Source organism: Sylvia atricapilla, chromosome 21, assembly GCF_009819655.1.
Source record: "Sylvia atricapilla isolate bSylAtr1 chromosome 21, bSylAtr1.pri, whole genome shotgun sequence".
NCBI classification, from domain to species: domain Eukaryota; kingdom Metazoa; phylum Chordata; class Aves; order Passeriformes; family Sylviidae; genus Sylvia; species Sylvia atricapilla.
The window spans coordinates 9,116,924-9,130,901 of record NC_089160.1 but is presented as its reverse complement, the minus strand read 5'-3'; the positions used below and the strand labels follow the sequence as shown (position 1 = coordinate 9,130,901).

Below are 13,978 nucleotides of genomic sequence, written 5' to 3'. Positions count from 1 at the left end.
ATCCCCACTGTGCAGCTGCTCTCTGAGAGCCCTGTGCTGTCACTGCCTGCTCACCCCGGGCGACACACCCCTCAGGTGGCACACACTCACCCCAGCGGACACTCATCACCCCAGGTAAGTCACACACTCACCTCAAGTGACACACATCACCCCAGGTAAGTCACACACTCACACAGGTGACACACATCACCCCAGGTGGGACACATCACCCCAGGTAAGTCACACTCACTGAGCAGTCCCCAGAAATCAGGTCTGAAATCTCCCCAGCTCTCCGAAGTGTCCCCACTGCAGTAGTACAATAATGTACCGGTTACAGTTGTCTGACTTCTGTTTTAAGCCCTACAATAGGTTTACAAGTGGTTTAGGATAGTTACTTTTCATTCATTGATTGCAATACCAGAATGATCCAGAAAGGGCATAATCATAACTACACCACATGAATACACACACCTTGATTCAGGCTCTGTCCCAGTGACCAGTTACAGTCTTCTCTATAAATGTTTGCCCCACAAAAGCAAATTTGGAAAGTGAAAAAAGAATATATTACTCCTCTGTCCATTTCAAGTATGAAAAATAGAAGAAATAATAGATTTTTTTTTTTGGAAATCTACATTTCTTCACGGACAAACTTGCAGCAACATTTGTGGACGAAATTAATTTACTTAAAAATCTAAAGCTTATGATGAAAATTGAAGCAGTGAAGTGCATCTAAATTAAGCACCTAAATAAAACTTAAAATTGGGCTATTGGCATTTAATTGCTTCTATCAGGAGCTTAGATGTCCAAATTGCCTAAATTACATACTCAATCAGAAACAGATTTAATAGGAGATAGTAAAATATCCAACAATCTTCTTCAACATCCACTTTATGGCTTAGCAGCTGTGTTACTTGCATTTAAAGTAAGATAAAGGTGTTTTATCCTTCAACAAAGACACCTCCTTGTATTTCTAGCCAGGTTGGTCTGAATAAATGCAGAGTCACCATATCACTGCATGGATCTCCCCGGCGTTTCAATTGGAATGCTGTAGGATCAACACGCTGTCAGATATTTTCACTTCATGCTTTTGACTTTCCATGTTGTGTTTGTACCAACACTTTGAGGTTTATCAAAGTGCAGCTCCTCAGGGCCCACTGCACCAGCAGGGAGCTCCTGGAGTTTTGTCATTGACTTTAATGGGTGCCAGACCAATCCCCAGGCAGAGCTCTGTGTGAATGCTCAGTAAACAGCAGCATGAAACATTCCCCTTGAAAAGAAAGCAAAAGCCTTTCTACAGAACAAACACATAAAATGAAATGGGCTTTCCTGGCATCTGAAAATCCTCGCCTGACCTTGAGCAAAGATAATTGCTTGGCTAAGCAAAAAATATCAACAAATCTCTCCTCTGCAGCTGGGAAATGAGAGAGGGCAGGCAAGTTTGTGACAGCGAGCCAAGGGCAACAATCACCCAGGACCCTGGGCTCCAGCAGAGCTGCCATGGCCACAGGTCACTGTGGGCTTCAAAGTCCTCCCCACGTTCCCCAGATCCTGGAGACAACAGGCATCTGCCAGCAGTGGCATTAGAACTTCACAGGGCTCTGTTGAGTTTATTGGCTTTGAGTGCTGCAGTCACTTTCTATTCAGGAAAGCCAAGGAAGCCACAGAAATCTGCTGGGAAGTCAGAAACTCCAACAATCAGGGGCCTCCAGTCTAAACAGAAGCACATGGGAAGGGATGGAGGAGCTCACAACTCAAACCAGCACTGTTTTCAGTGTGAAAAAAAAAATCATCTGAAAAAGTTTTCATCTGAAAAAGTTTTCATCTGAAAAATAAAAAAAACAATGTTTTGGGTTGAAACTTGAAGAGCATGCTTGGAACTGCAAGGGAAAAAAAAAATTGTTTCATCTCTTTTTTGTCCAAGGAATGAAGCTCTCTATATCCTTCCTAAGTGAACTGAAAAGCATCAAGAGGCTTTTCAGCAGATCACCCAAGACTACAAACGTTAAAGAATTAAAGGTTTGAAAATGTCATGAAGACATTGCAACCTCTTGCTGTGGGGCTCATGCTGGCAGTGGCTGCAGAGGGCTCTGCCAGGGACAAGTCTTGTTCCAGGAGTCAAGGGATTTTCTGGGAGACATCAATTTCTACAAGCTCACCACCACCTGAGAAACCTGACAAACCTCGGTCCAGCAGATTATGTGCTAATGAGAAAAAAGGAGCACTCATTGCAGAACAACAGCATCCATGGGGAAGCTATTTTGGAGTAATTTATTCCACACTAGAAATTCTGATTAATTTTTCCCTTGTCAACAAACCATTAGATGTGGGAACTGAGCTGACCTGATTCTCTCATTTATGGAAGAAATAAAAGTGAAAGGTCACAGCAATACTAGAATATGAAGATCTGCTTAGGAAATAAAGAGCTACAAAAATAACACTTAGCTATTTTGCTTTTTTCTAATAGAGTCCTCATTTTCCCCTGCTTCAGTCAAGAGCTTCCATACCTGCTGCCCAACACAGAACAGTCAGGCTGTACACAGAAAGGAAAGGAAAAGCAATTTTCCATCTTCCAGTCACACTCAATTTTCCTCTTTTCTTTGCAGCTTACATGACTGCCTTATAAACTCTTCCAGGTCCTGCTAATGGAGTTATTTTGGTTGGAATTACTTGCACCTGGTTTCATTTTCCTCTTCAGCCTCCCGGGGGAACAAGGGGGAGGTTTCCCATCAGAAGGGTGTGAAGTCCCAGGAGCAAACGTGAACATTCTGAGTCCTGACAACACCACAAATGTGCTGCATCCAGCAGGAACAAAGGCTACAAAGCCATCAGAGAGAGAAACTGCTGCCCAAAATATCAGAATTAATGCAAAGGAGCAGTGCTCTAGGTCACAGACTATCATGGGTTCTCTTTTCTCTCTCATGGTGTTGTATTTAAAAAATGGTTTGATTGATCAGATGGGAATTTATTTCAATCTCCGCTCACAGCCACACAGAATGAACGAGGAGACACGTGTCAGGCTCACAGAAGATGCTCCATGGGCATGAGGCAGGAGGTGCAGGAGCACCAGCTTCTCTGTGGACTCTTGAAATCAGGTATTTGGCTCAGAATTCTGTGTTAATTTAGGATAATTAACTACAGTTGTCTGAATAATGCAACTTCCAGCTTTTCCCCAAACAATCAAGCAAAATTTAGAAGAGAAACTGACTTGCATAGAACTGAAAAATACTTCTCTCATTTTGTGAAGAAGTAAAATCAAAAAACCCATCTGTTCTGGGGCAAGAAGGAAACACTTAAGCCAAAATTAAATCTTTGTTCCACTTCAGGCTCATTCAAGACATTGTTTTTAAATTAAACAATTTAAAAGGAAAAAAAAAGGAAGAAAGTCGAAATCTAAGACCTCAAAAGAAAACTCCTCTAATTCAGCGCAACATCCATCAAAATGCCAGATAAGCCAAGCTGGTACAGGACCACAAGCTACAAATGGAGGCAGGTTGTGATAATGCAAATCATATGAGTTAGTGCATGTGAGGATAACATTTTCAACAAACCAATCCTATTTGAATTGAGACTTTTAATCCAGGAGAATAACTCAGAAAAAAAAAAAGCCAAATAAATCTTGTTTATAAATTATATTGTCAAATTCATTCACTTGAAAACTCTACCAATACATTAGTCTGTTCTCCAGCAGTGGTCACAGTTTTAGTTAAGTTTTCATATCAGGAACCAACTATTAAAAAGCTCCCTGTGTTAGCAAATCAACGGGGTTTCTTTTAAATCTCAGGAGACAACAGGCAGGAGCATGAACAAACTACTACAAACAGCAAACACTGTAATTCCTACAGCAGGGGATCCTGTACACTGGAGTTTTTACTGTCAATTACCCCAGAGTGCATCACAGCCTAGGTGCAGACTAAAATGTATTACAGATGTGTAAATGGTTTTAGTTTGTTATTCACATTTTAAAATTTATTTTATATGAAAGACAGTCAGGCACATTCACAGTGCACTGCAGATTATCTAATAAAGTGATTTACATTTTGATTAGTCTGAGATTATAGCCTCCCATCCTCCAGGTGCCTTCTTTTGTATGCAAGGATAATGATGAGCTGGGATTTTTGTTTTGAAAGGGAATTAGAAAATTAAAATATGGTTTAATACTACTGCTAAAACAGAATTCACAAAGATCGACCTCAGCACAGAAAGCACTTCATAGCACTCTTCAATAATTTAAACAACCTCAAAGAGAAGGCAGAGCATGCCAAAACAAGTTGCTGTGTTCTCAGTCACAGCACTCCTATCTGCATTGCAATAGATCACAGAACTGGGACAAGATTTCCCCACTCCTTTGCTGGGGAATGGATTTTTTCAGGAAGCCTTCTATAAGGAAGGCTATTAATATTTATTGGGTCAGGAGTGTGTGTCAATGGAATCACACAAAGCTCTCCATCAAACAAAACACATTTCCTTGCTTATACATTTATATATACATTCCATATGATGGAAGGGATGTCACAAGTGTTGTGAAATTACTTCCTCAGCTATGCTGCAGCCATAGAAGGCTCATGTTGTGCTTGGTACAGCACATTTTGTGATGTACACACGGGGCAGCAATCTCTCTTCTACAGGCATGATCACCTTCAGCAGCCAGCAAAATTGGCACTGGACCTGTGGCCATGGACCTGCCTCTGCACTGGCTGCTTTCCAGAAACAGAGATCTCTCTTTCTGTGTCTGGGAAAATGCTGCACAGTGAGTGCATTCCCTGTGTCTTGTATTTGAGCTTTCCACGTGCTGCAGAAAGTGTTAAGTTCTCATGAAAATAAAATAAAATAAAGTAAAATAAAATAACAGTTGGAAGGGAAAAGGGGTATTGTCAGCTCTAAGTTAATGGCAGGAACATTGGACAAGTCATATATTTTGTGCCTGATATGAATACCTCTGTGTCAGCTACTTTTCAAATCTCAGCATCTCTATTCTCATCCACCCTTGTAGTACTTGCAATTCATGGGCACAAAAATGGGAACATCACAGTACAAAACCTGACAGAGCCCAGGAAGTGTTTGGGTAACACTCTCAGGTACAGGGTGTAACTTCTGGGGCTGCTCTGTGCAGGGTCAGGAGTCACACTTTGATGATTCTGGTGACTCCTGTTCAGCTCAGGACAGGATATAGAATTATTCTATAATTCTCTACGTACCAATGCTTTTCATTTCAGTGCTGCAGAGCCACCAGAGGTGTGTGAGGGTGTCAGTGCCCTCCTGCTCTGCCTCTACTGACCTCAGGGAGGGCAAGCCAGGGATGGAGCTGGGAGATCACACCCAGAACACATTCACAGAAAGTAAAAAATGGGATTCAAGAGTCTCCTTAAATATTGCCTGTGCTGACTTTATTCACCACAGGCCCAGTTCAGTCTAATTAGTGTTGCCAGGAATCCAAGCAAAAGGAATCAAAGAGTAACTTCAGAGGAGACTAAGCAGCAGCAGCAACTGTCAGAGAGTCTCTAATGCTCATTCATATGCATTAATTCCAAGTGCCCACATTTTATCCCTAACACACGGCACGCAGCACAGAGGAGGCTGTGAGCTGGGAGCACTGGTGCTTCTGTGAGGAAAGCTGGGAGTGTTTTACCCAGGGAGCAGCAGCAGTGTTTGGCCTTCCACACTCGGGACAATACAAATATTTATCAGGGTTTTCAGAACCTCTGAGTATCCCCAGGGAGCCCTCGCTGCTCAGCAACAATGAAAACCATTCCCATCAGTGTTATTTATATTGGGTAATAACAGCATATTACTTATAGATGGACTCAATATCTCTGTGATGGATAGGTTATTAAAACACCAATGGACGGGTCAGAAATACATCAATATTTAAGCAGCACTGGTTATCAACCCAAGGCTATGCTGAGTCATATATTTCCTGGTGCTTGGAAAAGCCTGGAGAAAGCTACAATAACTGTCTGGAGTGACTGAAGGCATATTTGGGAAAGGATTCAAAGCTTGTAGTAAACAGCATTTTCCTTAAAAACAAACGGGCAAGATTGATTCATGAAAGGAAAACGATAAAAGGAGATGCAGGCAAATTTAAAAGAGATCTGTATCAAAGAAACTAATGGGAGTGACAGGCTGCAACTTTCAGCTTGAGACAAAGACCTGTTTGTGCAGCAGCTGGGTAAATGTATGTCCAAAACCCAGGAGAAGTGTAACCTGGCTAAGCTGAGTGGGGTGTGACCCACGAGTGACCCACAGCCCAGCAGTGTGCTCTGCCTCTGCCCAAGGCACGGGCACTCTGCCTGCAGAGAGCTCAGCAGAGCTTCCTGGGCATCTCCTGGAGCTGCCAGTGGGACTAAATCAGCGTCAGGGCAAGAGGAAATGTTTATTCAGATGAGCTAATGGCCATTTCATAAACAGAAATCCCATCATGTGACAGTGAAAGGAGAACAAAGCTTGGGGAATCACAGTGAGGGAAATGCCCCTCTGCAGAGGACACCCGCCTGACTCCTGGCATTCTTTAATGGCCATCACACTGCTAACAGACTGCAGAGGACTCCCTGGGAGCAAACCATGCCATGGGGCACCTGTTCCAAGGCTGAGACCTTTCCACTGGTATTTGTAGTGATATTTGAACAGGTAAATATGCCCTTAAGTCTGTGAGCAGGGGAAAGCTAACAGAGAGTTATGAGCTGGAAGGGGAAAGGCAGCTCTGGTTCAGCCAGGGGAAAGTGCAGAGAATCCTGATGGGGCTCCAAAGGAAATTGTAATTTCCCTGCCCCTGAGAACAGCTCCACACATATTTTATCCCACCACCAGCACTGAAAAGATCGTGGGGCTGCAGTGGCTGCAGGACCAGGACATCTGTGAATGTGCTTATGGCTTGTCTTTATATCATTATATCAGCCCTTAAAAATGGATTCAAAACTTTCCCCCTCCCAGAGCTTTTGTGCTTTTAATACAGGGCAAACAACAACACTGACACCTCCCTGTGCCAATTAAATGACATTGTTGAATCCTTTTGGTTGGGACTAACCTTTTTTTTTATTATTATCTACTGAGTCTCTGAATGTTTTAATGATAAAAATGTCAGGTTTTCCATCCCTGAAATTACCATGTGACAAACTAAAAATAAAAAAAACCCTTAAAACTACACAAAATTATCCCTTTGTCTAAGTCCTAAAATTAGAGTTTGTTTGAAATTACAGTTGCTCATCTTTACTGCAGCTTTGTTCTTTGGTGGTGACCTCCTCCTCATGAACTTGAAGCACAACAGGACTGAGATATAAATGTTTAAGACCCTTTCTAGGTGAGGATTCCATGATTTGGCCTCTGCAAGGGCACTGCATTTTCTTTTGGGCTGTGTCACTGACTGTGATCACACCCTAAGGCCTCAGGAAGTCACCACCTGTCAGCTGCTTCTTTAACTTAAACTTTAAGCTGAGTGCAGGCTCTTACCTGAGCTCAGGTGGAAATGCCAACACCTCCCATCCTGCCAAACCCACCCAGATGTGCTGGATGGAAACTTGCCATGCCACCATCATATTCCCATAGCCTCAGGCTCAACCTCCCAGCAAACAGGACTTTAGAGGTAATGTCTCACCTCCTTCCCAGTTCCTGATTCTCCTGTTGTGTTGGTATACAAACCCTGAAACACTCATCTAACACTGGTACAACTTCAGTGACTTCAGGGGAATTTTTCTAATTTATCCTTTTGCCAAATCAGGTCCTATGAACTTCATATATACTTATAAAGAGAAGTGGTTATAATATGTAGATATAATTTTCTTTTCTTATACAAAATTGATTGTGAAGAAAACTTAATTACATTTAGCCCATCTGTAGTAGTCAGAATAATTAAATATTTCTCTCTGCACTTATCTCTAATTTTAATGTCAACAGAGCTGTCCTAGTTCATGTTATGTTCCCATTAAAATGGGAAAAGAAAATTGCTTTTAAAACCTGCAGTGAAATGATGTGAAGTGTCTGCCTTAAACTGACAAATTCAAGCAGATTTAGAGTTAAAAGTGCCAACTCTTGCAGTAACTGACTGCTATTGCAGAATATAAAGCACCCCAGCTCCCAGCACAGGGCGGTCCATGCAGGGGCAGCTCCCAGGGTGGATCAGAACATGTTTTCCATCCACCCCAGGCTGAGCAGGGTTTATGGGCAGGTTTAGGAGCTCAGGGGGCTGAGCCAGGGGCAGGGACAACAGGGACACAGCCACAGATGGGACAGCACAGGGGGCAGGGGGGGCAGCTGTGGGACCTCGTGTGACAGGGACACACACAGAGCAGGAGGGCACTGACAGGGCTCTTGGGCCTCTTGGAATAAGGTGGGAAAGGAAGGATGTGAGAGGAATAAGGTGGTTTTGAACAGGGTTCAGAAATGAGGAAGCCTTTGCCAAAGGACAGCAGGGTCTTAGAGCCCACAGGATGCAAAATCAGGAGGTATCAAAATATATCTGTAAATGAGGACTCATCACTGAGTCAGAATGTTTCTATTGAGGTCCCACAGTGACCTCAGTTCTTGGACCTACATCAAGCTTAATTTATCAATGACCTAGAAGGAAAGAGACAACCATCACAGCAAGGTTTGCCCCGACAGTGGAGTACAAGATCTCCTCCAGGACACTGACACAGGCTCTAGGTGTGACACAGGAGGAGAATGTGTATTTTAATGTATCTCAGGGTACAATCTAAGGAAAAAAACCTTTAACCATGTTTGGGGCTGAACATAAAATCACAGAACTGCATGGGTTGGAAGGGACCTTAAAGATCACCTTGGTCCAAGCCCCAGCATGGGGAGGGACATCTTGCACAGGTTCCTCAAAGCCTCATCCAACCTGGCCTTGAATCCAGGCCCTGAATGTCCCAGCCCAGAGGGTGGGACAAGCACACAATAAATGAGAGAAAAGCACTAGTCCTTGACTGTTCAGTAAACGAGTATTCCTAAAACAGACAGGAAAAAGAATTAATTCTGAGAGCAACCAGTCAGGAATGCTGTGGCTTCTCTCCCACTGGCAAGTTGGAAATAGAGCTGGATGTTTTTTCCTTTAAAAAAAATCCCCCAAGTCATGTATTAGAATAAACTACTGGAAAGGAAGCAGAGGCCAGTGTCTGCAAGAACTGTGTTTTCCCCAGCAAACCTAAACCTCATGCAGCCTTAGAATGAAATCAGAGGACTGAGGTGGGGAGCACCTAGTGCCAAATGCCCTTGTTCAACTGCTAGAAAGGAGCAAATGATCCTTTCAGAACAGGGCTCTGGTTAGGTACTCTCCCAAATCTCTTGTGCACACCTCCTACACCAGTTTCCTCCACCAGTCCTCCAAAAGTAGGTCCAGAAAATTGCAAGAACTGTGCTGTGTCTCAGTAGGAATATTAAGAGAGAGAGACTAATGCTAAAAGCAACTGTAAATGTGCACTTTATGCTTGCAAATATATTAAATTAATAATAATAGAAGAGTAACTGGATGCATTTTGACAGGCACAGAGGGGTTTTTTTCCATTTGGGTATCTCTTGGCTGTTTTTTCTGGAAGACTGACAGAATCATGAGGAAGAGTGGAAAGCAGACACAGGCAATTACTCATTACACTTTTGGTTTGGTATGGTTTTGATGAGAAAAAAGCATGGGATGGTAGATATGGCCACAGACACTTTTTGCCTTCAGCAGCACCCAGCACAAGGGGCTGCTCCCAGTGAAGTCAGTGGAACAACTGTCCCGAGCTAACAGACATTGACACAGGCTGATAAAAAGGAAAGCACACACCGAAACTGTGGATTTAAATGGCAGGCAAGGATGTGACAGACAAACAGAGACATGAATTATGTATCCTACCTCCATCATTGTCCAGGTTATCTGCACACACCATCTCCATGACAACGTTACATCCCGAGCCACTCCAGCCCACCTGACAAACACAGTGCCACCCATTCTGATCGAGAGTGCACCTCCCATTTCCATAGCAGAGGCCTGGGCAGCCATCTAAAATAGAGAGTGGGGGAAAAAAGCCTTCATGAGGGGATATTTTCTCTTATTTTGCAGTTGCAATTATTCATAAACATTCCTACTTCTAGCACTTGCTGCCTTCAAATGATCACAGCTTGGAAGCCACTTATATTTCTAGCTGAATGTGGAAAAATCCCCAACTTGGTCCTTCCCTTTGCTTGCCCAAAAGTAGTTTCTCAGTGAGGAATGAAGTTTTTTTAGTATTTAATATTTTGTGCATAGGAAAAAAAGTGAGTAAAATCATGCTATGAAGTTCTAAAGTCATGTCCATCTCTTTCTCTATTGAAAAATAAACCGTGGTTCACTAACAATATCACACACATAATCAAGATTTATATCAAAGACACACATGGAAAATATTGTCTAAATGACAAACTGGCACCTGTGGGCATAATCCTACACACTGCAGGGAGTGGAACTGACCTTTTTATTCTGTTCATAAATACTCATCTGACTGAGAAAAAGCCAGTCTGATTTATGCTATAACACCCTCTTTCCACAGAAGGGAACTGAGGGAGCACTGCCTGCCTGTTCACCTCCTTCCCTGACAGCTGATTCCAACAGGACCAGCACCTGCCTTGGGTAGTGCTGGTTTCCAGATCTAAACTGGACCAAGGGCTGCAGCATCCCTTCAATTATGTACCTGCAGTCTCTGAATCAAGAGGAATTTGGACATTCACACCTCGATTTCTTGCCTGTAAGAGTGAGAGGAATGTGTACACTCACGTCCATCTGCTTGCACAGTGCAGTGCCAGCTCAGACATTTGTCACATCCTCACCATGTCACCCATGGAGCCAAGGGACAGTGGGTAAAGCTTGGCACTAAGTGTGACAGTGTGAGTGGCATCACTTCTTTTTGCCAGCATGGACATCTGAAAGCTTCTGTGCACCTGCCACTGATCACCAACACCTAGGTGTTATCAGAGAGAGGGGTTTTTTAGGGAGGAAAGAAAAATCAGAGCCTGACAGCTCCAAGAGGCTCCGAATGGGCTCTGTCAGGCTGTGATTCACAGCCCCACATTTCTGGTAACTTCACATGGGACACAGGATCTCCCTTCTCACCCCAGCACAGTTCATCAATCACATCTGCCAACGCAGGGGTCACGGGGTCTGGGACTCCTGCTCAGAAAACCTGGAGATGGGTGGCCCCATTTTCTGACACTGAGTTCTGGAAGATGCTCCTCCAAAACAACCACCAAATGCACTATAAAAGCCTCTTGCAGGGAGCTGGGGAAAGGGCAGGACGTGGGAGCTCTTTTGGGTAATGTGGATGTTTCTCCACTTTGAACCACTGTCCCGCTGAGTTAATTAATTTCTTGCACATGACTGTATTTTGCTCCTGTGTGTGGTTACCCTCTAAGTCAATAAATGCAATAAAATGAATGCTTACATGCTTTTATCATTATCTAATTCCCAAGAAATAAAATGAGAAACAGAAAATAAGCCCTGAGAGCTTTCTGCACTGCTGGTTAGTTTGGTATTTCAGGGAGCAGCATTTTTGGGAGGGGCAGTGCACCCCTGCTCTGCTCACTGCGGGACAGGCACAGGGACTGTCTCTCTGGGGGAAGGTTCTGGCACTGACGTGGATGAGCAGGACCCGCAGCAAGGCACAGCAAGCAAAGGAACAGCACCACACACAAAGCCACATCCAACTCGGCTCTTGTATCAAATGGTTTGAAGAGAACTGGATCACATCTGGCACAGACAGCTTCAGAAAACAAGAGCACTTCTCTACCAAAAGAAACTTACTTCAAGCATGAATGACAAAGCAATTTTTTTTTCTTTTTACTTCTCATGGGAGACAGTATCAACACAAGCTTTTTAGCAAGTCCTCAGCTCTGGCATTACTTTGGATGGTAAACAAGAGGAAAAAATGGATTTGCCTAACACAGCACATCAGCTGGCCCTGTAAAACATGCTTACATTGCTACAACTTTGCAAATGAGCCGGGCACCTTACTCATTAAAAACTGCATTTTCTGCTGGAAATCTCTGTCTCTGTGTGTGCACATACATTTATATGTATCTCCACAAACAAAAGTGTCATCTATTCTGGGAACCTGGCAGTACAGGAGCTCAAACAAAATGAGTAACAGAAAACACTCCTTTCCCAATATTTTTTTTATATTTTCGTTATTTTTTTTTGTTTGGAATGCTGATATGAAAAACTTACCTTGAACAGCATCTAAGTAGTGAGCTTAAAAAAGAAAAGAACAAAACTGAGATGGATCAAACTTCTGTACCAAATGAAAATACATTTATGGCTTGCCACCTGGGGGGTAGATTTAAAATGTCTCCCTCCTCCTGCAGGCAGCTCTGCTCCTGCTGCTGTGACCAGAACTTTGTGTTTGTGATCGTTCTCCATTTGATGACAAGTGTGCTGGGGCCACCCCTGGCACTGCCTGCAACATGAACAGCAGCTCTTTTGATCTTTTTAAGCATTTTGGTCCTTCTCTGGATCTGCTCTAAACAATCTGCAAATTAGGCTGTTCCTCCATCACAAACCTAATTCTTGGTTAAGCAAATCTGATCCAGTGAATTCTAGAGCCAGGGAATGAATTATCTTAAAATGCCCAAGATAAAGTTAACACATTCTAGACTTTTTTTTCAAGAAACAAAGGTGAGACCTTATGCTGTTCATCTCTGAAAATTAGATAATAATCTCACATTGGGACATTTTAGGGAGAAACTCTCTTAGATTTAAAAAAAAAAAAACTATTGGATTTCATTAAAAATATAACTATTACAATTTTATAGTAGACTAATGACTCCTAAAAAGATCTGAAAGCTTTACCTTATTAGGAATATTGTTAGAAATCAGCTCTAGGAAAAACACCATTAGCAGTAAGTAAAATATGTAAATCCTCAGACAGAAAGGAAAGAAATTTAATGGGAGAATTATAGTACAGTAAATAACAGCTTTGTCTCCTCACACCTTCTATTTTTTAAACATTTTTCTCCTTCCTGCCTACACAATTCACATATGGACACATCCCAAAGATATGAGATATGTTAGCACTGAGCTCTCTTTCCTTTCTGTGTTTTTCTTTTTTTTTTTTTTTTTTTTTTTTTTTAATTAATGCATCTGTATTTCCCCTACACAGAAATCTGCCCCAATGCAATTCCATGGGACAAACAGAGGCACCTTTTTCACACCTGTCTGCACTGTGTCTGTGTTTCCCCAATCAGAATGATGGTGATCAGGGCAGGACAGGGTTAGGACTGTTCCATACAGCTCCTGGGGTACAGCAGGCCCTTACCAATGGTGCAGTGGTCCCCCTCCCAGCCGGGGCTGCACTCACACCTGCCGTCCTTGCAGTGGCCGTGCTGGGCGCAGTGCGAGTGGCAGCTCCTCTCCTCGCAGGTGGGGCCCACCCAGCCCTCCTGGCACTGGCAGATCCCTCTGGAGCACACGCCGTGGCTGCCACAGTCCAGGGTGCACAGCTCTGTAACACAAGAGAACACAAACACACCGTGTGGGACAGCCCTGCACACTGCGGACACGCTGCGGACACGCTGCGGACACACCGACCCGCTTCTGCACCAGTATCTCTCATCACTGGATCAAACTGGGATTTTATCAGCCAGCACGGACCTTCTGCAATCTGGCTGCCTCCTTCTTTAGCAGTCCCTTGTAAGGTCCTTTCTTTATTTACTTGGGGAGGGGACTGCAAACGATGGCTTTGGAGGGCACAGTAACAGGTCTGAACAGAAAAACAACATGAAAACAAAACCAGACAATGACATTGGACATCTTTCCACTAATTCTTCTGAGACTCAATTCTAAACTCTCTTACAAACTCAGATGCTGTGAGCTGAATTGAAGGACAGAGTGGCACATAAAATACATATAAGCAAACCAACCTTTCAGCTATTCCAGTGTTTGTAGTGCTGACAGAATGGCCTTCCCTTGCAGCACAGAGAGGCACCAGAAAGGCAGCAGGAGACGAGGCAAGCCCCTCTCCCTGACAGCAATATTACCTGTACAGGCCATTCTCGTCCCCCT

At 43.3% G+C, this 13,978-nt stretch overlaps 1 protein-coding gene across 1 annotated transcript in view; it reads right to left on the bottom strand.

Annotated features, from left to right (window-relative positions):
- LOC136370355 (teneurin-1) overlaps window positions 1-13,978 on the bottom strand; it is a 112,319-nt gene that overhangs the window by 72,635 nt on the left and 25,706 nt on the right. The window contains exons 7-8 of the mRNA XM_066333718.1: window positions 13,233-13,418; window positions 9,803-9,949 (exon numbers count right to left, since the gene is read on the bottom strand). Coding sequence (XP_066189815.1) covers window positions 9,803-9,949; window positions 13,233-13,418 — 333 coding nt within the window. The remainder of the gene's footprint in view (window positions 1-9,802; window positions 9,950-13,232; window positions 13,419-13,978) is intronic.